General features: G+C 44.8%; 1 protein-coding gene across 2 annotated transcripts in view; it reads right to left on the bottom strand.

Moving 5' to 3' along the window:
• WBP1L (WW domain binding protein 1 like) overlaps positions 1 to 23,810 on the bottom strand; it is a 58,687-nt gene that overhangs the window by 21,906 nt on the left and 12,971 nt on the right. The window contains exon 1 of one of the 2 annotated variants that reach the window (XM_086377497.1): positions 12,230 to 12,517. The exons of the other annotated variant lie outside the window; for it this stretch is intronic. Within the exon in view, the coding sequence (XP_086233623.1) occupies positions 12,230 to 12,256 (27 nt within the window). The 5' untranslated portion in view covers positions 12,257 to 12,517. Of the gene's footprint in view, positions 1 to 12,229; positions 12,518 to 23,810 lie in introns of those variants that run through there. 2 annotated transcript variants of the gene reach the window in all.

Below are 23,810 nucleotides of genomic sequence, written 5' to 3'. Positions count from 1 at the left end.
CAGTGTGTGCTGCTGAAGGAGTTTCTGGGACCCCTGTTGCAGTAGGGACTTGGTCCCTGTATGTCAACCTGTGAGGGTCTCCTAAACAATTCTCTCTAGGACTCTCAAGAGACTGACTCTCTCCAAGAATCTAAGGTAGCACAACACAGTGAATGAGAACAAACCAAGGCATCTCACAAATAAGTGAATCTGCCCTCAAGTGGCCATGAACATATTCAGACAACAAAGGCAACAAAATAGAGACGCATTTCCCAAAGTATGGTCCATAGGCCCCAAATCACTCGGGATATTTGTTAAGAATGTAGACTGAGAACCTCTGGGGGTAGAGACTGAAGATTTGCCTTTTAAAATACACTCTCCTGAGTGTATACGTGTATATGTACAGCTTTGCAGTCCACCTGAAACTCACAACATTGTTAATCAGCTACAATATACTACACAATAAAAAGTTTAAAAAAAAGCACACTCCCCTGGTTATGCTCACATATATTTAAATTCAACAACCATTGTCCTAAATTTATAACAAACATACAGCATATGCATTTCTTTACCTCTAAAAGTGGAAGAGATAGACCTCCACTATATCTCTTTCTATAATCTTAAACACATCCCAACAGTTACCCTCAAGAGTTGTCACTTAGAAACATAGCACATAAAATTACTTATGCTCTCCTGCCTCATTTCATAAAAAAATACAAAAAGATCATAATCATAATTTTTTTTAAAGGTGAAAGATCAGGTAAGCTGCTATCCACACCAGTCCTGCTGTGACCAAAGCTGCACTACAACTGGAGACTCATTAAACAGCCCCCAAACAGAGCAGCTAGCAAAGAAATTAAAACCCATTTCCTGTGTTGCTGTTAGGAACCTGAATAACAAACTCAGAAAAAGCCACTTGATCCTGGTAGGAAAATCCCAGAGCAAAGATCGGAAGTTGCAACATAGACCATGGTTTTATTAAAGGCTACTTGTTGATGTCCCAGTGCATGCAGGCCTGGGGGGTCTGGCCGGTGGTAGCAGCTCAGGACACTGGGTTAACCTGCCACTCTCTCACCCCTGGACACTTACGAGGAAAAAAGTTCTCCCTTGAGGTATCCTGGCAATCCCTCATCACTGGCTTCTTCTGCCATAGAATAAATGCACCGAGAAGTATGCCTTCTTCAGCAAGGGCTGGTGCAAAGCTGAGGGACAAAATAGCAGGGAGCATGTGACAAAGCAAGCGGGACTCAGAGAGCAGGAAGGCAGTTCTACTATAGTGTCTCCACAGCTGGTCAGGAGGGCAAGTCCCTGCGTTCTGTATTAGCTGTATCTGCCCCTCCTGTTTGAAAGCAGGGATTGCAAACTGCTCACCCATGGGCCACAAAGGGCCCACTACTGAGTTCTACGTCCACGTGGTACCTTTGTTTTACAATAAAAAAAAAATGAAATTAACTGTCAACATCTTAAAATGAAAAGGATTCATACAGAAATTCTGATTTCCAGCTTCTGAAAATCCCGGGGCCATATTAGATAGGGTTACAGATGTACATGGCCTCGAGCTCCACCTCGGCCTCCCCAAAACCCCTACTGTCCAAATATCCCTACTGTCCAAAAACTGCATCTGCTTGACTCAAGCATGTCACTGCCTAGCCCCTGTGGGCATCCCATGAGCTCCTCCTGCTCTCAAGCTCAGTAATACCCCATTCATCCTCTCACTCTGAGGCTAAGGCCTGCTCAGAGGCCCAAATATGAATGGCAGACATCTGAACTCTCTAGACCGAGGCTCCAGCTACATCTTACAAGTGCCACACAAAACAGGTACCTAGACAAAGAGGAGGGTCCCTCTTCTCTGACTGAGGAGAAGATCTCTAGCCAGTCAGGAAAACCTCCAGCCACAACACTCAGGAAATGAGACAAGAGAACCAAGTTCTGCCCAGTGCCTGTGTTTATCAAGCATCTGGCTGGGCGTTTTTATCCAAGTTACATATTCCTCTCTTTTTACAGGAAACCAGGAAACTGAGATTCAGAGTGATCACACAGCTAGAACAAGTTTTCTGGATCTAAAGCCTGAATTTTAGTGGGAAAAACCCTGAATAATTAGCAGTTATCCTAAACTTTCATGCTGGATGCTGACAGGCACAAAAATGACAGATAAGACATGGACTTTGCCTTTGAGGAACGTTGTAATTATTAAACTGTTAGGTTAAAAAAAAAGCTTCTGTTTCAGTTCTTATTGCTGAAAATCTTCCTAAAATATTCAGGTTCATTTTGTGCCTCAAATACAGTCCAATCAACAGAATTCATCCCTTCCCCCCACCCCCCCCAATAATGTGACAAAGCCTCAGAGTCATAATTTGAAGCAATGATGGTTATATACACAACACACACATACCTAGTCAGTTTATATAATACACATTTTTACAGGACTCAAAAGCTTTTCAAATTTCTTGAACAGTCAGCTTCACCTTTGAGCCTGCCAGCCAGCACCCGACAAGGGATGAGAAGTGCTACCACCCTTATCTTACAAAGGAGGAACTGACACCTAGCCTAAGGCTGCAGATGACAGAATTGAGACTGTCAAAACTCGGATCTCCTGACTTTCGGTTCAGTATTCTTTCCATGACTGCGCCCTAGCTCATCAAGTCTTTGCTTTACCTTGAACATGTCTTGATCAAATCAAATAATCACTTTGCCCAAAAAGAGGTGCAGTTTTCAAGGGGATATGAAATATTGAAGGTACATGTTAACTTGTTGCTGATGTACTTTGAGAAAGATTCACTACGGTTTCACTGGACAGTGAAGGACACGTGGGGTCTCAGAGCCCTTCTTCACTTTAAGCAAAATTCTAAATGTAACCTCGTTTTTTCCTCAGTAGTTCCACCCCACTGCACCAAGCTTTTGTTGGGGGCAAAAGAAATATTAATGGGACTTGTCTTGTGTGCCTGACTGTCTAAAGACCAGTGCTCAGTCACTCAGTCACTTCTGACTCTTTGCCACCTTATGGACTGTAGCCTGCAGCTCTCTGTCCATGGGATTCTCCAGGCAAGAATACTGGAGTAGGTTACCGTGCCCTCCTCCACTAGAGACCAGTACCAGAGATTTATTGCCAGTAGAAAGTTCAAGGAAACCACTGGCTTCTACCTCAACAAAGGGTTACATTAAAAATGTTACCCCTGAGCGAACAGATACAAGACTTCTTAAAATCTTCAGAATCCAGAGGCTTTCTTCAAAAGATTGAATAACCTTAAAGAACTTTCTGAATTTTAAGACCTGACATCTAAAGATTAAAAGAGACACCAGATGATTTAGAAGAAGGGGAATTTAGCATCCCCCTTTTCTGTTATCAAAGATAGATTATGATGCAGTCAAGAAGTAATAATTAGAACTGGACATGGAACAATGGACTGGTTCAAAATTGGGAAAGGAGTACATCAAAGTTGAATATTGTCACCCTGCTCATTTAACTTCTAAGTAGAGTACATCATGCGAAATGCCCTCCCGGATGAAGCACAAGCTGGAACCAAGAGTGCTGGGAGAAATATCAACAACCTCAGATATACAGATGACACCACCCAAATGGCAGAAAAGTGAAGAGGAACTAAAGAGTCTCTTGAAGAAGGTGAAAGAGGAGAGTGAAAAAGCTGGCTTAAAACTCAACATTCAAAAAACCAAGATCATGGCATCCAGTCCCATTCCTTCAGGACAAACAGATGGGGAGACAATGGAAACAGTGACAGATTTTATTTTCTTGAGCTCCAAAATCACTGTGGATGGTGCCTGCAGCCATGAAATTAAAAGACGCTTGCTCCTTGGAAGAAAAGCAATGACAAACCTGGACAGCATATTAAAAAGCAGAGAGATTACTTTGCTTACAAAGGTCAAAGCTATGGTATTACCAGTAGTCATGTATGGATATGAGATCTGGACAATTAAAAAGGCTGAGTGCTGAAGAATTGATGCCTTCGAACTGTGATGCTGGAGGAGACTTGAGCGTCCCCTGGACTGTAAGGATATCCAACCAGTAAATCCTAAGGAAATCAATCCTGAATATTCATTGGAAAGACTGACGCTGAAGCTGAAACTCCAATACTCTGGCCACCTGATGGGAAGAGCGGACTCATTTGAAAAGACCCTGATGCTGGGAAAGATTGAAGGCAGGAGGACAAGGGGACAACAGAGAATGAGTCGGTTGGATGGCATCACCGACTCAATGGAGAGAGACAGAGGCAATGGACAGAGTTTAAGCAAACTCTGGGAGAGGGTGAAGGACAGGGAAGCCTGCCGAGCTGTAGCTCATGGGTTCACAAAGAGTCGGACACAACTGAGTGACTGAACAACAAAGGGCCACAGCAACAGGCATCCAGCTTGAGATATGGATTGTTATTAAAATAACTGTAGCCTAATTGTTCTTTAGGGCTCCCCAGGAGGCTCAATGGTAAAGAATCTGCCTGTCAAGCAGGAGATGCAGGTTCCATCCCGGGGGTGGGAAGATCTTCTGGAGAAGGAAATGGCAACCCATACCAGTATTCTTGCCTGGAAAATCACATGGACAGAGGAGACTGGTGGGTTATAGTTAGTGGGGTCACAACAGTTGGACATGACTGAGTGACTAAACAACAATTGTTCTTTAAGCTGTATAAAGTTATTGATATTTGGGCAATTCTGAGATTCTACCCTTCTGGGGGTGGTTGTTCAGATTTTTCAGAGATAAAGTATCAGTTCCAAAACAGTTTGATTTTATCTACTGGCCATAAAAAATGAACTCTAAACCTGTCCTTGAGAAGGCATAGTTCCTGCTGATTGGGGCAACCAAGATGTTAAGATTCTAAACTTGTGGGCAGATAATGCATATTGCTTAGAAAGCAGCAGGAAAAAGTACCCCTATTTCCTTCCTCTTTATTAAAACATCTCCGTTCGCCCGCCCTGAGGCCTGTGGCTTGTGACTGCCTCCTGAGCAGAGTGCCGCGCACCAAGCACCAGGAGTTTTCCGCCCATCCTGTATCCACCTTGGCTCATCACCCTTGGTACCTGCAGGATGGATCCCAGACAAGCCGAATCCACAGATACAGAACCTACGTATGCTGAAAGCTAAGTGCATACAGTTATTTTACATGGCGGCCTTGAGCAGCCTCAGATATTGGTTATCTGCCGGGCTTGTGGAACCAAACTCTTATGAATACTGAGGGACAACTGTACTGACATTTGGAGTCTTTCCTGTGGCGACTCTCCTGTGCATTATAGGATGTTCAGCAGCATCCCTGGCCACTATCCACTAGATGCCAGTATCGACACCCCACTCCACCCCTGGCTACTTGTTGCGACAATCAACAATGTCCAAACACTGGTAAAAGTCCCCTGGGGAGGGGACAAATTGCCCTTAGTTTAGAACCACCATTCCAGCCAAACTGAACCACACAACTCAGTGCAGAATCGTGTTGCATCCACTCTTTGTCACCTGATTGTCCTTTGGGCTCCCCAACCACTCTGTAAATTCCCTAAGAGAAGGATGAAGTCAATCTCACAAGTGCACCTACCCAGCAAAGGATTAGACACACAAAAACCTTCAGGAAGTACTCATCCTGGTGACTTGACAATGAAGTAACCCCACAGGCTGTTCCTCCCCCATGTTCCCCACGCCTCTTAGCTACGCTGTACAAGCAGCCACGTGAAGGGATCCTCCAAGGGTTAGGCCAGGGCTGCGGCAACAAAATTTCACATGATGACTTGAGACAGACCTTTGAGACCGACCTATGGCTCCCTGGGCTTATAGGAACCCAGCACAATCTGAGCCTGGTTCATCAACCCAGAAACTTACTCCCAAGGCAGAGAAATGATTGCACGTTCTATTTTTGTTGGCAGTCCATTCCAGCCTATCCGAGGCTGCCTCACCACACTCCAGAACCACACCCCAAGGAGTGGGAGGTCATAGGTATTTACACTTCTGCCTGGGGTGGGGGGGAACCCAAGGATTTCCAAACCCTTGAAGAAAACCATAGGATAGGCTGTGCAATATTTGAAACCAAGAATGAGACCACGCGTCACAGTTCAGCGGAAGCTCCTGAGAACATGTGTGTTAAGCAAGAGAACCAAACAATAAAGAATATTCTGAATCTCTTTATTCAATGCCCAAGGGATCCAATGTCTTCTATGCAATTCAGTCCCAGCAAACAATTCACCACTTTCAGGTAAAGAAGTCACTGTGTCACACTCCAGCTGCTGGTCTTCAAAGCCTGTCTCCCTCTCTCCTGAGTGTGTATTTTCTGCCACTGCCCCACCTATATCTTTTAGTTAAAAGAACAAGACAGGTCAAGCAAGTGACATTGCATTGAATCTCCATTTTCGCAACAGATGCTTCTCCTGAGGTAGGTCCAGGTTCAAGTCCAGTTGAGCCCTTCCCAGAGGAGCAACAGCTACAGAGCAAGTGCAGAAATGGCTAAACCAGGTCAAATTTGCAGGGTGTTTCAACTCACTGTCACTACAAATCAATAAATAGAATCAAGATTAGTGCCAAGAGGAACTGTCATCCAGGTGTTAGGGAGTCAGGGCAGGGGAAGAAATTTTATAACAGTTTGGTTTTTATTTCCCCCAAGTAGCCCCATATTTCTCTTTTCCTAGACTAAAATTTACCTCTTCAAGGAAAAGGGGTGGGAGGGGGTGGATCAAACTCATGGGATATTACTGGAGGAAGTGAATGTTTTCTTTGGCGCCATTCTGGATAAAAGTTTCAAAATCAGCAGATACAGTCTTCTTTTCCACTGAGTTACTTATCCTGTCTGCTGGTTTCTCTTTGCTTTGATAACAGGAATGTGATGAAAAACAAGCACATTCCTCTAAAAAAGCAGCTTCTTGCAACAGAGACGGTTGGTGGGGGGGTGGGGGACGGGTGTTTAAAAAGTCACCTGAAAGGCTTGGATGAGAGCCACCCTTTCTGTTAGGTGACAGGAGGGAACTGAGGTGTTTATGGAGCTCTCGCTTGTAGTAGTCACAGATTTTTACAAATCCGTTCCAATACGAATTTTAGCTTCCACCTCTGGTAGTACAAACAAGTGCTACCCTGGTGTCTGCTGCATTATATAAAGCCAGTTCCCTCAAACAGGGTCTTTCTTACTATGTCCTAAACCTGGTTCAGTTCAGTTGCTCAGTTGTGTCTGACTCTTTGTGACCCCATGAATCGCAGCACGCCAGGCCTCCCTGTCCATCACCAACTCCTGGGTTCACTCAAACTCACGTCCATCGAGTCGGTGATGACATCCAGCCATCTCATCCTCTGTCATCCCCTTTTCCTCCTGCCCCCAATCCTTCCCAGCATCAGGGTCTTTTCCAATGAGTCAACTCTTCACATGAGGTGGCCAAAGTATTGGAGTTTCAGCTTTAGCATCAGTCTTTCCAATGAACACCCAGGACAGATATCCTTTAGGATGGACTGGTTGGATCTCCTTGCAGTCCAAAGGACTCTCAACTGTCTTATCCAACACCACAGTTCAAAAGCATGAATTCTTCAGCACTCAGCTTTCTTCACAGTCCAACTCTCACATCCATACATGACCACTGGAAAAACCATAGCCTTGACTAGACAGACCTTTGTTGGCAAAGTAATATTTCTGCTTTTTAATATGCTGTCTAGGTTGGTCATAACTTTCAAGGATAAAAAGCCCACACAGGAGGGTAATGGTGACTAGGAACTCAATCCCAGACGAGGAACAGGGCCGTGGGGAGGCGGGCTGACAGCAGATTTGCTGCAGAGACTCCTATGACATGCAAGACAGGGATCATCACACTTCCTCAGTGAGGACATCTCAGGGGATAATTTTCCGAGAGAAAGGCAACATTCGAGATGCAGAATATAAATTATCGTCTTGATGGATCCAGGCTGCATTCCAGCAATTAGAACTCGCACTGGTCCTTCCACACACCTGCTGTGCAACAACCGAGACCACTGGACTCTGGAAAGGACCACCTGCAAAAGCCACCTTTCCACCCGTGAACCGTGCCGCTCCGCTCCTAATGTCACGTGCCGCCACCTGCGTAAAGCTCCACCATCCGTGAGCTCGCTCTACGCCCCCTACCTGTGAGCACGGGGATAAAGTTTCTACCCCTTGGTATCCACAACATGCTGTGAGTAGAACAGGTGCTCAATACTTTTCAGATAGAGATGTTGGTCACAAGAACTTCCAGCATTATAAAATCAATACCTTCTGAATTAAACATGAAATAGAATTCATTCAAATCAGCAGACCAAGAACATTCTGTTGTAATCTTGTTCTTTGAAAATCAGTAATCCATCTGCTAGGTATACAGGATAGATTCCCTCTTAACCAGAAAACTCATTTTCTGATCTTGCCAGATAAGGAAGGGATGGCATGCTCAACTACATGTTATACCTAAAATGTGCCATGTAGTGCCACAGCCCAAAAGTACAGCAGGTGATTCTCTTCAGAACTTCAGCCCCAGTAAGCACAAACACTGTTCTCTAGTCAACCCTGTAGCTTCCAGGGGGTTGTCTTAGCTGTCCTTAACTGGAAGAACTAAAACAGCCTAAGGCTTCCCTGGGGGCTCAGTGGTCAAGAATCCACTTGCCATGCAGGAGACATGGGTTGGGAAGATCCCCTGGGTTGGGAAGATCCCCTGCAGAAGGGAATGGCTACCCACTCCCGTATTCTCACCTGGGAAATCCCATGGATAGAGGAGCCTAGTGGGCTACAGTCCATTAGGGCTGCAAGAGTCAGAGGTGCAGGATAAAACTTAGCAACTAAACAACAACAAGGCCTAGCTGCCCTTTATAGACACTGAATTCATGCCACACTCATTATTGGATTGAGGCCCCTCATGCTTTCCTTCCTTCTCTGTGTCATAAAGGACACCAGTACTTGCTGAAGCAAGGTCCTTGTCTTATCTCAGGAATACCTAATACCAAGACTCATCGATGACAGTGTCGTTTCTCATCTGTAGGAGAAAACAAAAACAACACTCCCAACCTGATCTGTCTGGAATGCTCCTTCCCCAGCTCATATGTCTGGTGTTAAAACTCCTACTCATCCTTCGAGACTCAGATCAAGTATCACCTTCTTAGGAAAGCCTTCCATGCCCATCCTGCTCCCCAAGCTTGATGCTTTCCCACCCTCTGCTGTCCTAGTCCCTGGGGGTCCTCTGTTTCAGGCTTAGCACACTGTCTTATAATTATACCAAAGTTACTAAAGTGCAGGGAAGGGGGTGAGGGGTGTGGGCCAAGTTGAGGCGGAATCTCTCCAAGTGTGGCCAGATATTACCAGGTCTGAACCACCTGGGGAACTTAATAGAAATGAAGATTCCTGGGCCCTGGCCCCACACCTACTGAATCTATATTCTAATCACCCCACTCCTAGGTGATTTTTATGCATTTGAGAACTACTGCACTAGAGTGTGATTTCTAGGAAGAAGCACAGTGCTTTGTTTATCCTCTGTGCCAGATCCACATTAAGTTCAGTGGCATTATTCAGTAGATGCAATGTGCATGAGAATCTTCCACAGAGTAAAGAGCAAAAGGGTACTCAGAGACACGCGTCTCATTTGGTACCTGGGCCACCTAGAAATAAACTTCAGAAAACATGCCCCGGCGGGAGCAATGCATTAATCCAACTCCACTTTCATAGACACCGGTAGATAGCAAGGAAAACACCAGGCTTTGGAATCAAAATGCCTGGGTTTCAAAATTTTAAAACAAAACAAACCAATCAACCAACCAAACAAAAAAAGCCAAAAACAAATAAATGTTAATGACCTAGCTAGTTTCCCTAGCTAGCTGATCAACCTTGGACAAGTGGCTTACCTCTGTAAGCCTCAGCACAACTACCAGAGAAACAGAATCACAATCCACATAAGATAGGTGTATAACGTGTATTAAGAGGGAAATAGTATATGAAAGCATATATATGTGTGTGTGTGTGTGTGTACATATATATATATATATATATCTCGGAGAAGGCAACGGCACCCTACTCCAGTGCTCTTGCCTGGAAAATCCCATAGACAGAGGAGTCCATGGGGTCGCTAAGAGTCTGATACGACTGAGCGACTTCACTTTCACTTTTCACTTTCATGCACTGGAGAAGGAAATGGCAACCCACTCCAGTGTTCTTGCCTGGAGAATCCCAGGGACGGGGGAGCCTGGTGGCTGCCATCTATGGGGTCGCACAGAGTCGGACACGACTGAAGTGACTTAGCAGCAGCAGCAATACACACACACACACACATATAATGTATGATAAAGACTAACAGCATATATGTTTTGTGTCATTTTCTTAAAAACAGAATTATCACCAAGTAATTTTTAGAAGGCTGGCGTTTACAAATAGCTCCAATAAAGAACACAGCTTCACTGTCAGACACAGAAATACTGGAAATATACAAAATTATGTTACCAAAGATACTCAGGGTTTTCACAGGCAAAGTTTGAATCACAGAAGGCTGGGGCAGAAAGGGCCTCAGGAGGTCCTCAAGTCCAGCCCTCTACCAGGAACCCATTCAGAAACAAGAACGTAGATTCACCCCTGCTGTGCAGTCTCTGAGATGCTCCCCACAACCAACCCAGTCCTTCATGCCATGCCACCCAGCTCTGCATCCTCTCACTCAACTGTGCGGAGGTTACTGGACATGGCACAGATTATAGTAATTACTACAGTACGGATTACAGGAAGCAACGGCCTCCCAAGTCACAGTCAACAATGTCCAAATCCCAGGGCAAGAGCTCCTGCCATTATATCCTCCACCTCTGCTAGCAGTCCTCTAGCTTCTAGTTTCCTTATGTTTTTCCTAAATGCCTATTCCCAGTTAGCCAAAGTGCTAGTGTTTTAAATACATTTTTCCGTCAAATTCTCCCAATAACTCTTCCAGTAGGTTTTATTATTTTCAAGACGAGGTTCAGAGCAGTTATGCAGCCTCTGAGACCCTGCGGGGGAGCCAAGATACAGAGGCAGGTCTTTCTGGCTCCCCAGGCCTACTCTTTCCACTGTACCAGGCAGTTTCCAGCAGCATTCCCCACCTGCTGACATAGCATGAGATGCTTCCTATTTCCAACACTGCTCAAAATCCTCGCCAGGGCTTACTCTGCCCACAAGTCAAAAGGACAGCCCTTCCTGAGGGACAGAGGAAGTGCTCCAATAGGGTCCCCATTCTCTCTGCCTGTCTCTGCATCAAAGGAACTCTGAACAGTAACAAAAGCAGTAATAGAACATGTGGAGCTTTTCAGAAAAGCTTACTTTTAGAAGAATTTCAGGCCACCCAAGGGACACTCTAGTCCTGTTCTAAGCATGAGGTTAAACAGCAGTCCCTAGAAGCATATATATTTCTTTTGTAAGACTCTGGTTTGATCACATCTGTGGCTTTTTCTCATCCAGGAACAGGCAGCAGAAGGGTGTGTGTCTGTCCCCACCCCCGCTTACAGCCGCTGCTGATTACAGCTACACATTCCAATACAGACTTGCCTCTCAGACCAAAGAGGGGGCGGGGGTGGCCTGATCTCAGAAGCCCTGGAACAAATAGTTGGCAACAGCTGTGTTCTCAGAAGACCGCAGTTGGTCGCTACTGTTTTCTCATTCCACACTAGGTTACCGGCTATAACTCAAGTGCCCCTACTTCAAACGGCAGCTCACAAAGTACTCAAGTCTCTGCCACGGGGGTCTGCTGGCTTGGAAAAATCCATCAGGAAGACCAGAGTGTGGTCAGTCCCACCCCCACCCCTCTGAAACATTCAGGACGTCCCTCGGACCCACAGCCCTGACCACAGGCTTAAAAGGAGAAAGTCTCTAAAAGGAGCCCTTCCCTTTAAAAGAAGGCCCCCCACCCCAACTCAGAATCTCTTCAGAAGCAGAGAACTGTGAAGAAATCTCTGCTCACTAACCCAATCAAAATGGAGAAGGAATAAAAGGGGTTTTGATCAGGAATCCTGCTCCGCCTCTCCCCTTCCCGGCCTCACCCCTCAACTGTTTCCTCACTAAGGCTTTGGCAATGGTTTTACGGTGTCTCATGGAAAATCAGAACAGATAATCCAGCAAGAGCTCAGGGATACATGGGGGTTAAGAACCCGGTGGCCAGGGGAGTAAGGAGCAACTAGAAAGCAGGAAGAAAAGCCTGGAAAATTCTGTAAGGGAGCTGGCCTGCTATAACTGCGAGACATTTTCTAAAAGGCTCCCTCCACCCAAAGCAGTAGTGCGATAAGTAAGCTCCCACCCTCTTCCCTTTCCGAACCCAATCCCCAGACCACCCGTTCCATTACCTGTCTAAGACCCAAAAGGAAAGGCATCCTGCAAGAGCATCGTCCACACTAACGTTGGGAACAAAGGGCTTTTGAAAAGTTAAGGTCTTGGAAGGAGCATTTCCCCTGGCGGGTCTGGTGCTCAGCGTTCCCGGTTACCCGGCCTTCCTTAGCAAAGAAGAAAAAGTAAACAGAGTCCTGGGACCAAGCGGGCACTCTTCCTCCTGCTCTCCTGGCTGCTCCCCCCGCCTGGCTCCGACCCACCCCCACCTTCTCGTGACATATCTCAGACGCAGCAAAGCTGAAGCTGTCTGCCAAGGGGGAAATGACATCAGTTCAGGCACGGCAGAAAAAACTCCAGACAGCTGCTGTAGAATACTGAGGAGGATGTGCTGCAAACCCACTAAGTCCAGCTCTGGACCCACCTAGGGCTGGAGCCGACAGTGAGGGGGGACAAGGCTGCTGCCCCCTCCCCTTTACTCCCCTCGGCTCTGAGCAGGCTGGACTGTACATAAATCAAGGTTTTAACACTGCGAAGAGCTACATTTCTCTGAATAATGACGGGATTCTAAGAGCTCCCAGGGAATTGTTTCTCCTCCTTGGTTAAGAAAACAGGACCCAGGAGCTGTCAGTTTCACAGAAATTTCCCCATCCCACCTCTGCCAGAACCGGTGCTCAACAGTGCACCGTGCCTGGCTGTTCCAACTTTCTCAAGAGATGGATGCAATTCAGAGAGGGCTGGGAGAGGTACCTCTTTCCCAGCGAAGGTAGGACATGTTACCTTGGGTGCTGACCTCTCGAGCCCTCGCTCTGACAGGAGAGTTTATGTTTCATAAACAGACTGCATGTACAGGTGCCAACATCTTTCCTCACTTGTCTTACAAAAGGTACAACAAGTCCCACCGCAGCCTCCAAGTTGCCAGTGAAGCAGATCTCTATATTTAAACTGACTCTTGCTTCTGAAAAGTTCACTACCTTAGGTTTGTCAGACTTTCTTCTCTAAGTGCAGTTTATGGAGAAATGGCTCTCTACAGGCAAGCTTTTGTACAGGAAGCAAAGGCCCCAGGGTTGGCGTCCTTACCTGACTTTTCCCAGTCAGCAGTGTAAGCCAGCTCTTGACTGGCTAGCGTTCCCTAAACAGCAGGTCACACTCACTCCCTCCAGCCGTGAAACCTTTAGCAAAGACAACAGTAGCAAGGGTCTGTGTTTGGATTTGGACTTGCAGAAACAACGCACAAGGAGAACAATCTTCAGAGGAACGCTGTAAATGCAAAGTTACTTTCTAATAACTTCCTAAGCTGCAGATTAATGATATTTCCATCACTCAAAGCAAGTATATCTCATCTTTTTATTTTCTGCAACAGTTTTCTTTCAGTGATACTCAGCAAAGGCCCCCGTGGGACTGGCACTGTGCTGGGCAGACCCAGGTAAATAAAAAATGATTCTTGCAAATTATTTTTCACCTCTATTATCTTTCATTTCTACTGAGGACAATACACTTACAGCAAGGTGACTTGCCAAAAGTACTTTTCAATCATTAGCGAAACCAGCCAGACACACAATGTACTTGCTGCAGGTCTCCCACTGACGGTCAAGGTCACATCGACTTTCCTGACAAGGAAATGAATAAGCCAAGCCAGCTGGGCCATTTCCTGGAGTCTCACAAAGAAATGACCAGCAGCCTCATTGCTATGGAGAAGGGAAGAGGGGTGAAGTGGCTTCTGCCACTGCAGGTGTTTGAGGAGTACGAAGCCATTCTTCAGTGAATATGTACCCTTAAGACGCAGTCATCTAGTCTAGCCCATGCCTTGTTTCTACCCTCACACACAGGATGAACAGCCAGCCAGTCAGGCCTGGACACTCAGACACATCCCTCTGGCGAAGAGAGAAGAGACAGCTTTCCATGCCCTCTTTTCATTTCCTCAAATGTAGACCATCCTCAAACACACCCAGCATTATTAACTTTGACAATGAAACTACTGGAAAAGGCATCCTCAACCCCTCCTGGGCAACTCTGCTCTGAACCTACCTGACAAGACAGCATGACACCCACAGCTCTATGGAAAGAGTACATGGCGTAAGCGTACTATTAATTCATTCATTCCACATCTACTGAACACCCACAGCCAGGCACTGGTGTAGGAGCTGGAGGTACCTCTGTGAGCAAGACAGTCAAGAATCCTTGCTCTAATGGACAAAGGAAACTTTCCACATTTCTAAATAATGTTTATCAGCAGTCATCTCTGATTAAATGGAACTGCAACAAGATTACTAGAAATTAAAAAATAATTTTGTCAAAGTTCAATCTAAATGATCAAAATTGCAACACAGGCCTCCCAATTTCCTCGCAACCTAATAAATCATTCTTTTAAGGATGCTACTCAAGACAGTGTTTCTAATCAGCATTTGTCAACTTTTTTCTTCTTACAAGATTATAAGATTCTGTGTACAAGGCAGCATTAAACCGAAAACAACATCACATACTCTGACAAAGTGACCACTGAGAATGGCATCTTCCTCACTGATCTGCTTTTCCTTGCCCCTAGTCCTTGACCAACCCTCACTGAGCTCTAAAATTTGGGGGATGAGGAGAAAGAACAGCTGAAATGGCAAATGCAGGCATTCCCAGGAAGGCAAGTTCACATTGTTCCATGACTTACAAATATTACCACAACCCAGGGACAAAGTAGTCAATTTGGGGATTTAAGAAGCAAAATGATAATCAGTAGTTTCTACTAGTCTGAAAAAAGATTCTTTTATATAAGTGATCCAGGTTCATACATGGTGGACCAAAGCTAAGTCAAATCCATCTTCAAACCATTTTAGTCACCTCCCTGACACAATGTAGAATTTGATTCAATGCTGAATTCACCAACTTAAAAAAAGGGAGGGAGGAGGAATTCTCTGGTGGTCCAGTGGTTAGGATTCTGTGCTTCCACTGCCAAGGGGTACAGGTTCCATCCCTGGTCAGGGAACTAAGATCCTACATGCTGCAAGTCACACTAAACCAGAACTGACAAGGATTATGCTGTCAAAATGTTCTAGTTTAATAAGTGTTTATGGCCCTGAGTAGTGACAAAGATAGTAATGCTGAAACCCTTTGCATTAATTTATTAAAGAAGACATACTGCAACACCTATACTTCCCTGATATCTCAGTTGGTCAAGAATCCGCCTGCAATGCAGGAGACCCTGGTTCGAGTCATGGGTAGGGAAGATCCACTGGAGAAGGAATAGGCTACTCACTCCAGTATTCTTTGGCTTCCCTTGTGGCTCAGCTGGTGAAGAATCCACCTGCAATGTGGGAGACCTGAGTTCAATCCCTGGGTTGGGAGGATCCCCTATGGAAGGGAATAGCTACCCACTCCAGTATTCTGGCCTGGAGTATTCCATGGACTGTATAGTCCATGGGGTCACAAAGAGTTGGACACGACTGAGCGACTTTCACTCACTCACTCATTGCAACATAATATATATTCATAGCTAGTGAAATTCATTCCTTCGCTATAGTTGATTTAAGAATCTTTTGGCAACATTTTCCTAGGCAGCCTATGCATTTATCATCCTTAAATTCTGAGAAAGGGCTTCCCTGGTTGTTCAGTGGTAAAGAATCCACCTGTCGATGCAGGAGACACAGGTTCGATCCCCGCTCCAGGAAGATTCCACATGCCAAGGGGCAACTAAGCCTGTGCACCACAACTACTGAGCCTGTGCTCTAGAGCCTGGGAGCCACAAACATCGAACCTATGAGCTGCAGCTACTGAGGTCTGCATGCTGAAAGCTTGTGCTTATCAACAAGAGAAGTTACCTCAACGAGAAGCTCATGTACTGCAGCTAGAGAGCAGCCCCTGCTCACTGCAACTAGAATGCCTGCACAGCAACCAAGACCCAGCACGCCAAAACTAAATAAATAAAACTTTAAAAATAAATATAAAAAAAAAAAATTCTGGGAAAGAGGCAGGGAGAGACAAGTTATTTGCTAGTACTGACAATGAAACCAGTCTTTATGTTAAGAACTTTTATTTAACCAACATCTCATGATCCCATCATGTAGGTATTAATATCCTTACTGCTCAGCTGTAGAAACTGAGGCATATGGAGACCTGCCCAAGGTCACATAGCAGGCAGAATAAGAGCAAGGATCTGAATGACGTCTCTGGCTCCGAAGACTCTTTCCTTTACAGTAATACAGGAGTCATGATATTAAACCAGAAGTGACCAGTAAAGCAAAAACCGGAACTGAGGGTCAGCTAAACGCTAAGCAGACACTCATGTTCCCAGTCAGTGCTCTAGAACCCTCTGTAGACTGTCACTTACCACTGGATCTGACAGTGGTGTTCCCAAGGACAGGGTCAGGGCCTTGCATTCGGACCGACTCTGGGGCCTGAGCTCCATGAGGTAAAAGACTAGGACAGTCCTAAAGTTCTCAAAAGTTCCCAACATGCACCCGGTCCCCACACAAGGAGCAAGGTGGCATGGAAGGTCTTCCATGCCTTGGATCTCAGGTAACCTGGTGAAATGTTCATTGGCCAGCAGAGGCTAAAGGAGACTAGGGCTGAGGGCTCTGAGTTTCTCATTTCGCAATCAAGGAATCTGAAGAAAGAGGGTTTTGTCAGAACAGGATAGCAACTGCCAACTTCCAGGGCAGGAGTTAATCTCCAGACCTAAAGCCTTTTATTTCCAGACGCTTTGAGTAGAGGCTGTGATGCAGACACAGAACATCTAAGATAAAAATAAAAGACCTTTCTTATCACTCTCAGGCTGTCTACAAGCACATTTAAATGCCTTCGAGTTCTGACTCAAAAAATGCAGAAATGAATACTTACCCAAACCCCAGATTGACAGGAGCGCCACAATCAAAGTCAAACCAAGACATCATGTCACGAATGCAAAGCTGGGCATCAATAAAAGGATCCTGAAGTAATTATTTTGGGGAATGCCATAGGAAGAATTCCAAGCCCAGACCAAAGATTTGCAGAACCTTGCCAAGTAGAAATGTTACGGACTGTTCAGCTGCCAGAAATCAAGAATACTAACTTATCTGTGTCCTGGGGCTGGACAAAGGCAGACAAGGAGCAAGCCTGCCGAGGCAAGGTAACACACCTCTCCTGGGTTCCAAGAGGGACAAGGAGTTCTACAAGGCACAGGGCTTGTTTCTTCTACAAGGCCTCCGTGAAAACCCGGGGATGCTCTCCTACTACTTTCCTGAGTCTTCCCAGAAGTTGGCTGGGTAAACAGCCCACAACTGCAGTACACAATCACTTGTTAAACATCAGATGATATATTTCAGAGAGGGAGAACCTGAACCTATGTTGCTATCTCATATTTTACAGATGACAAACATGCGCTTCAGTGTAGTTAGGTAACTCTTTCAAAAACACACACCTAGTAGGCAGCTGGAGCCAGCATTTCAGCCAGACCTGTGTGGTTGGACAAAATGGCTTGAACACGCATGGACACAGTGTTTTGATATTACACCCGTCACTTCCCCCTCTTCTGTGACATGATAGTCACAGTCACGTCCAGCCACCAGGATAGACCACGGGGATGGGAAAGATCACTACTGGATGAACTGGCCTTGCCCTGAAGGAGTGACTCACTCAATTACACAGTGAGGGAGAAAAGACCTCAGACAGAAACAAATGGCACCCTATAATAAAAGTGAGGGAAGGAGTAGAGCCAGAAGTGTAAGAAGAGCTTGAAGAAAGGAAGCTGTTGAGGGACAGACTGGCCAAAGAAAGTGTCACCGTGAGACGGCTAACTAAAAAAAAAAAGTAGGGTTTGGGGGAGAAGGTGAAAGCACTAAGCAAGGCCAAGCATGACCAAAAGCATGAAAACAAGGGCACACGGGGCATTCAAGAAAGGCTGAAGAAGATGAAGCAAAGATCAGCTGGCGGAACAGTGCAGAAGCCAGCACATATGTCTGTTTACTGAGCACCTGTAAGTGGCACAATTTTTCTTTCTAATGACTATGGTAGCACTATAAATGTCAAGGGCAGGAATTTCTATTTTGTTAAGTAAGTTAAGTATCTTGGTTCTCTTGCTGTTTGATTATATTTACTCCGAAAATATGATAAATCCTGAATCTGATTTTGTGGGGGGATGTGGGAGGTGCAAGAAAGACATCCATGCAATGCTGCTACTGCTGCTAAATCGCTTCAGTCGTGTCCGACTCTGTGCAACCCTACAGACGGCAGCCCACCAGGCTCCCCCGTCCCTGGGATTCTCCAGGCAAGAACACTGGAGTGGGTTGCCATTTCCTTCTCCAATGCATGAAAGTGAAAAAATAAAGTGAAGTCGCTCAGTCGTGTCCGACTCCTAGCGACCCCATGGACTGCAGCCCACCAGGCCCCTCCGTCCATGGGATTTTCCAGGCAAGAGTACTGGAGTGGGTTGCCATTGCCTTCTCCATGCAATGGTACAGCCTTAATCTTTTAAATAGAGAGAGAAGTCAAAGTAGCAGAAGCTGAAAGTGGTTTACAACAGCTTCCCAAGGTTTCTGCCTCCTGCTTATCTGCCCCTTAACAAGAAAATCCTTTTCTGTTGACAATCAATCACTCTTGGTATTTATTACCTTAGTGGATAAATATTTACTGCCTTCTCTGGAAAGTCTAGGGGTCTCTGAAACTCACCACTAACCAGGAGCTGTCACTGATGGTTAATGAGCTGCTGCTGGGTCTACAGTTTTAGCTTTATCAAGCACAACAGCAGCCTTGTTTGTTTTTATACCAAAATGCTAGGTTCATTCTTCCTGCCCTGAAAACAGTTCAACCTCAACCAAACTGGCAAGTAGCCAAGAATTACAGGAAAATCAGCAAGCTACAACTAAGGCTGTCCCCAGAAAGATTTCATGTCTCCTCACAAACTGCTCTCTAAACCAAAAATCGGAATAAGAAAAAAGGGGGAACCTAGGTCACACCAAATACATGATACACACGTGACCTGGAAAGAGAACTCCATTTAGGGAAATTAGACTTCAAGGCCTCCACTAAATCTGATTTCAGCTTCCACTTAGGGGCAGGACAAAGAGAGACTCAACCCACTTTTGGTGAAATGGTGGCAGGCCCCTGGAAGGGCCAACATCATGTCATTTTATTCAAGACACCTCAACTCTGAGGACCTGCAAGCAGCTCTGGGCTCTCCGGGTGCAAAGTCATAAGAGCAAGTGTGCAGACTCTCCAGTGTAAGATCTTGGTTGTGCTTTATAAGAAGATCTGCTCCCTTGTCTATGTGTCAGCAAAGTCATTTATTCTCAGGCCTATCTCCTCTTGTATAGTATAAGCAACTAAGGGCAAGGTACATAACTTCCATTTCTGTGTCCCTCACAGTACCAAGCAATGCATCGCACAAAGCAGGCCTTCAAGAAAAGACGGTCACATGGATGAGGGAATTGACAACTACAGAGAAAATGGTAAAAATGAAGTTAATACAACTAAACCCAAAACATTAGGGCAGGTGACTTTTTCCTGGTCACAGAAACCTGAAAAACAGCTGAGAGATAAGGAGAGTACCTGGATGGTATTCTGAGCTCATAAGGCTTGATGAAGGGATTGGGAAACCCTCTGGTTATCCACCTCCAATTTTCTCAGCTGAGGAATTTAAAGCACTTAAGCCATCTCAAAAGCCAAACTCCCTTCCTCAAGGTACACAGCTGGGACATGACTGAACGCCCCAGTAATAGTTTTTCAGATATGGGGAATGGGATGAAGCAGGCCCTGGTTTTGTCTCCCATCCACCAGAAATTCCATTAGCAACACCAGGAAGTTTCCTTTTCTGCTTAAAGGACTATGAGACTTAATAAGGCCTAGCTGGAAACACAGCTCCTGGCACCAAGCCTTTTCTCATTTCCTAGATCTTATGTAAATTAAATATTACCTCCTTCTTCCTTAGGATATTTGGTAACCAAACTTTCTTCAGGTCTAAGATTTCATGGTCAAAAACACCAGCAGAAAACTTTAAGACAACTTATCCTTCCCAGAAGATGTAGGGAGTGCGAAAACTTCTGGAACACACACGTCCATAGCCCAAGTAAGATGATGACTGAGGTGGTGAAACTGGAGAGGGAATCACACCAGATGCCAAGGATGCTGGACCTTTCATCACATTATGGCCAACCAAGGCCACACCTGAACCCTGTGGACTCCCACAGGATGACAGCAGTATGTAAACCGACTTCAAAGACACTTTGACCATGGCTCCAAATCATGAAGAAAGCATGAGAGCAAAGCAAAGGTGGGCAGGCAGACCCTACTCTGTATGCCTAACGTCTAGGGGAGAAAATGCTGGAAGGGCCTCTGAAAAAGCATCCCATCACAGCAAGAAGTCAGTGCAGGCTACTGTACCTCTCAGGAAAAAAGGCAGCAGGTACCAATATCCTATTTGATATTCACCGTTCCGAAGTCCTTCACTTTGCTCAAGATGCATATCCTTGGCAAGGCGTGCTCAGTATTATAGAAAAGGAGGCACTGACCACTGAGAGACACAATAAAGCATCATTCTTGCAAAGAATTCAAGGTTTATAAACTACTTTCACATCTCTCTTCGTTGTTCCTTACATCAGCTGATGATGGGGCCAGGCAGTTACCACCACTCCCACTTGCCGGACAGTACACCGAAGGTCTGAGAATGCTAGGTGACCTAGGGCTAGACCGACGGTTTCTAACTGAAGGGGCAGAGGTCTTCCCGTAGAATCCCAGTGAGTGACTGCCTACAGGCAGACTTCCCTGCAAGCTAGACTCTGTCAGGGCTCTGGCACTCTACCACTCCTTCTCATGACCCTGGGCCAGTTACTTCACCTCTCTGAGCCTGCACTACTTCTATCAGCATCACCCAGAAGCCGCTCCAAGGCAGCTATTTGTGTGATAAGATGCTCACATGGTTGAAGAAGTTTACAGTCTCTTTTAGAGATTCACGGTGCATGTACTTTACAGTTAAGCCTCGGAAGGGTCCCACAGTTAAGCAGCTTCTTTAACCCTAAGCCTCCTACACTTCAAACAGCACAGCCTTTCTTACTGAACATTTGTTCATAGAATCATTATCTTATCGCGTCTTTCAGCCTCCAAATTCTATTTTCCATCTCTACTCATCAGTTGTGAACTGCTCCCCCCCACCATACTGTACCCTGAGGGCAGGCGTAGTCAGTCAGGCTCTGGATGGGGGACACTGCTCTGGACAGCTGAAAGACAAGCCATGCGGGCTGGTCTCCTCTATTCCCCGTGTTTCTCTGAACCTCTGTGCAATCTCTGATAAGAACAGGATTTTCCCAAAACCTCTCCCTACACAATCAGAAGTTAATCTTTCACTTTATATACTGGGCAGAGGCTAGAAATGGATGCATGTATCCCCCAACCCCTAAAAAAAAGACAAAGATTTCAGAGGGATAAAGGAGAGGACTGCCATGATTAAAACTTCACCACTAGAGCTGTTCAAGTGAAAAAAGAAAGACCTGTGGTTGGAAGAGCACTTTTTGATACTCATAGGACTGAAGGGTATCGCTGGGTAGTATAACTTTTTTAAAGTGGTGTAACTCTTCTGGATAATTCCTTATGAAAACAGAAGAACTGTCATAATTAGCTGAATTTTCTCGTTAGATTTTTACCTCTAGATCCAAATTAAATTTTCACATGCAAGATCCTCTCCTGTAATATTAAGGAATTATTGTCAAGTTTTTAGGGTGTGGTATGGGAGAGCGGTTATGTTCTGGAACAAAGTTCTTTTATCTTGTAGAGATTCAAACGGAACTATTTATGGTTGAGATGATAGAAGTCTGCAACTTGCTTCAAAATAATTGCAGTGGGGATGAATGAAAGTGAAAGTAGATATAGGTAAAAACAAGACTGGCCAAAATGCTAAATTGCTGAAGTTAGGAGGTAGGTACGTAGGTACTTCATTGTATTATATCATTCTCTTTAGCGTTATTTTTGTAAATGTTTAAAATGCTCCATAGTAAAATAAATAAAGGATCTTATTCTGAATAATGTCCATTTTTTACCCTAAATAATATTAAGTTTAGAAAGCCCTAAAAGAACTAGGGAACACCAAAAGCTTGAGTAACAAAAGAACATAAAGTGACATTGATCAAAATTAAAAACAGCTGTATTTTAAAGGACACCATCAACAAAGTGGGAAAAAATCAACAGAGAACAGGGAAAAAATATTTGCAAACCATTTATCTGATAAGATATTAGATAATGATATCAGATAAGTATTTACTGTGGGATTCTTCAGAGGCTTAACTGTAGAACACATGTATCATGAATCTCCACGAGAGATGGTAGAAGACTCTGGCCAAGAGAAGGCAGACTCTGTGGGCCTCTTACAGCAGAAATGACTGTCTCAGAGCCACCTCTAAGCCAGCTCAAGTAACTGGCCCCGGGTCATGAGAATCAGAGGTAGCATGGCTAGGTGTAGAGTGCCAGAACCCTAACAAAGTCTGGTTTTAAAGGAAAATCTCTCCTTGAGCACTCACTCACTGGGATTCCATGGGAAGGCTGCTGTCCCTTCAGTCAGATAAGACTGCTTATTTTAAAATAAGCCAAGGATTGAACAGGCATTTCTCCCAAGAATATAAGCAAATGACCAATAAGAACACAAACAGATGCTCAGCATCACTAGTTATTCAGTTCAGTCACTCAATCGTGTCCAACTCTTTGCGACCCCGTGAATCGCAGCACGCTCCTCCTGCCCCCAATCCCTCCCAGCATCAGAGTCTTTTCCAATGAGTCAACTCTTCGCATGAGGTGGCCAAAGTACTGGAGTTTCAGCTTCAGCATCATTCCCTCCAAAGAAATCCCAGGGCTCATCTCCTTCAGAATAGACTGGTTGTATCTCCTTACAGTCCAAGGGACTCTCAAGAGTCTTCTCCAACACCACAGTTCAAAAGCATCAATTCTTCGGCGCTCAGCCTTCTTCACAGAACCACAATGGGATGCACCCACCAGGATGGTTATGATTATTTAAAAAAAAAAAAAAAAGGCAACAGTGTTAAAGAGTATGTGGAGAAGCTAAAATCCTCACAAATTGGTAGTAGGGATATATAATGGTGCAGCCGCTATGAAAAACAGTTCCTCCAAAGTTAAACAGTGATCATATGACTTAGCAATTCCACTTCTAGGTATATAACCAAGAGAAAGAAAACATATGTCCACTCAAAACTTGTATATTCATGTTCAAAGCAGCATTATTCATAATAAACCAAAGTGGAAAGAGCCCAAATATCCATCAGTGAAGAACTAAATGTGTTACATACATACAATGGAATATTCATTGGCCATAAAAAAGGAATAACATATGGCAGCAACATGGATGGACCTAAAGACCGTCATACTGAGTGAAGTCAGAGACAAACGTCATATACCACTTATATGCGCAATCTAAAAAATTGGTACAAATGAACTTATTTGCAAAACAGAAATAGTCACAGATGCAGAAAACAAACTTATGGTTACCAGTAGGAAATACACTGGAAGATTAGGATTGGCAAATACACACTACTATATATAAAATAGATAACTAATAAGGACCTACTGTATAGTACAGGGAAATTGTCTCAATATTATGTAATACCTACATGGGGAAAAAAATCTAAAAAAGGAGTGGATATA

Source organism: Bos grunniens, chromosome 26, assembly GCF_055505025.1.
Source record: "Bos grunniens cultivar Pamir isolate PY7600 chromosome 26, Bosgru_T2T1.0, whole genome shotgun sequence".
In the NCBI taxonomy this organism is placed as follows: Eukaryota; Metazoa; Chordata; class Mammalia; order Artiodactyla; family Bovidae; genus Bos; species Bos grunniens.
Note: the sequence above shows the minus strand (reverse complement) of the source record. Positions and strands in the feature narration are given on the sequence as shown.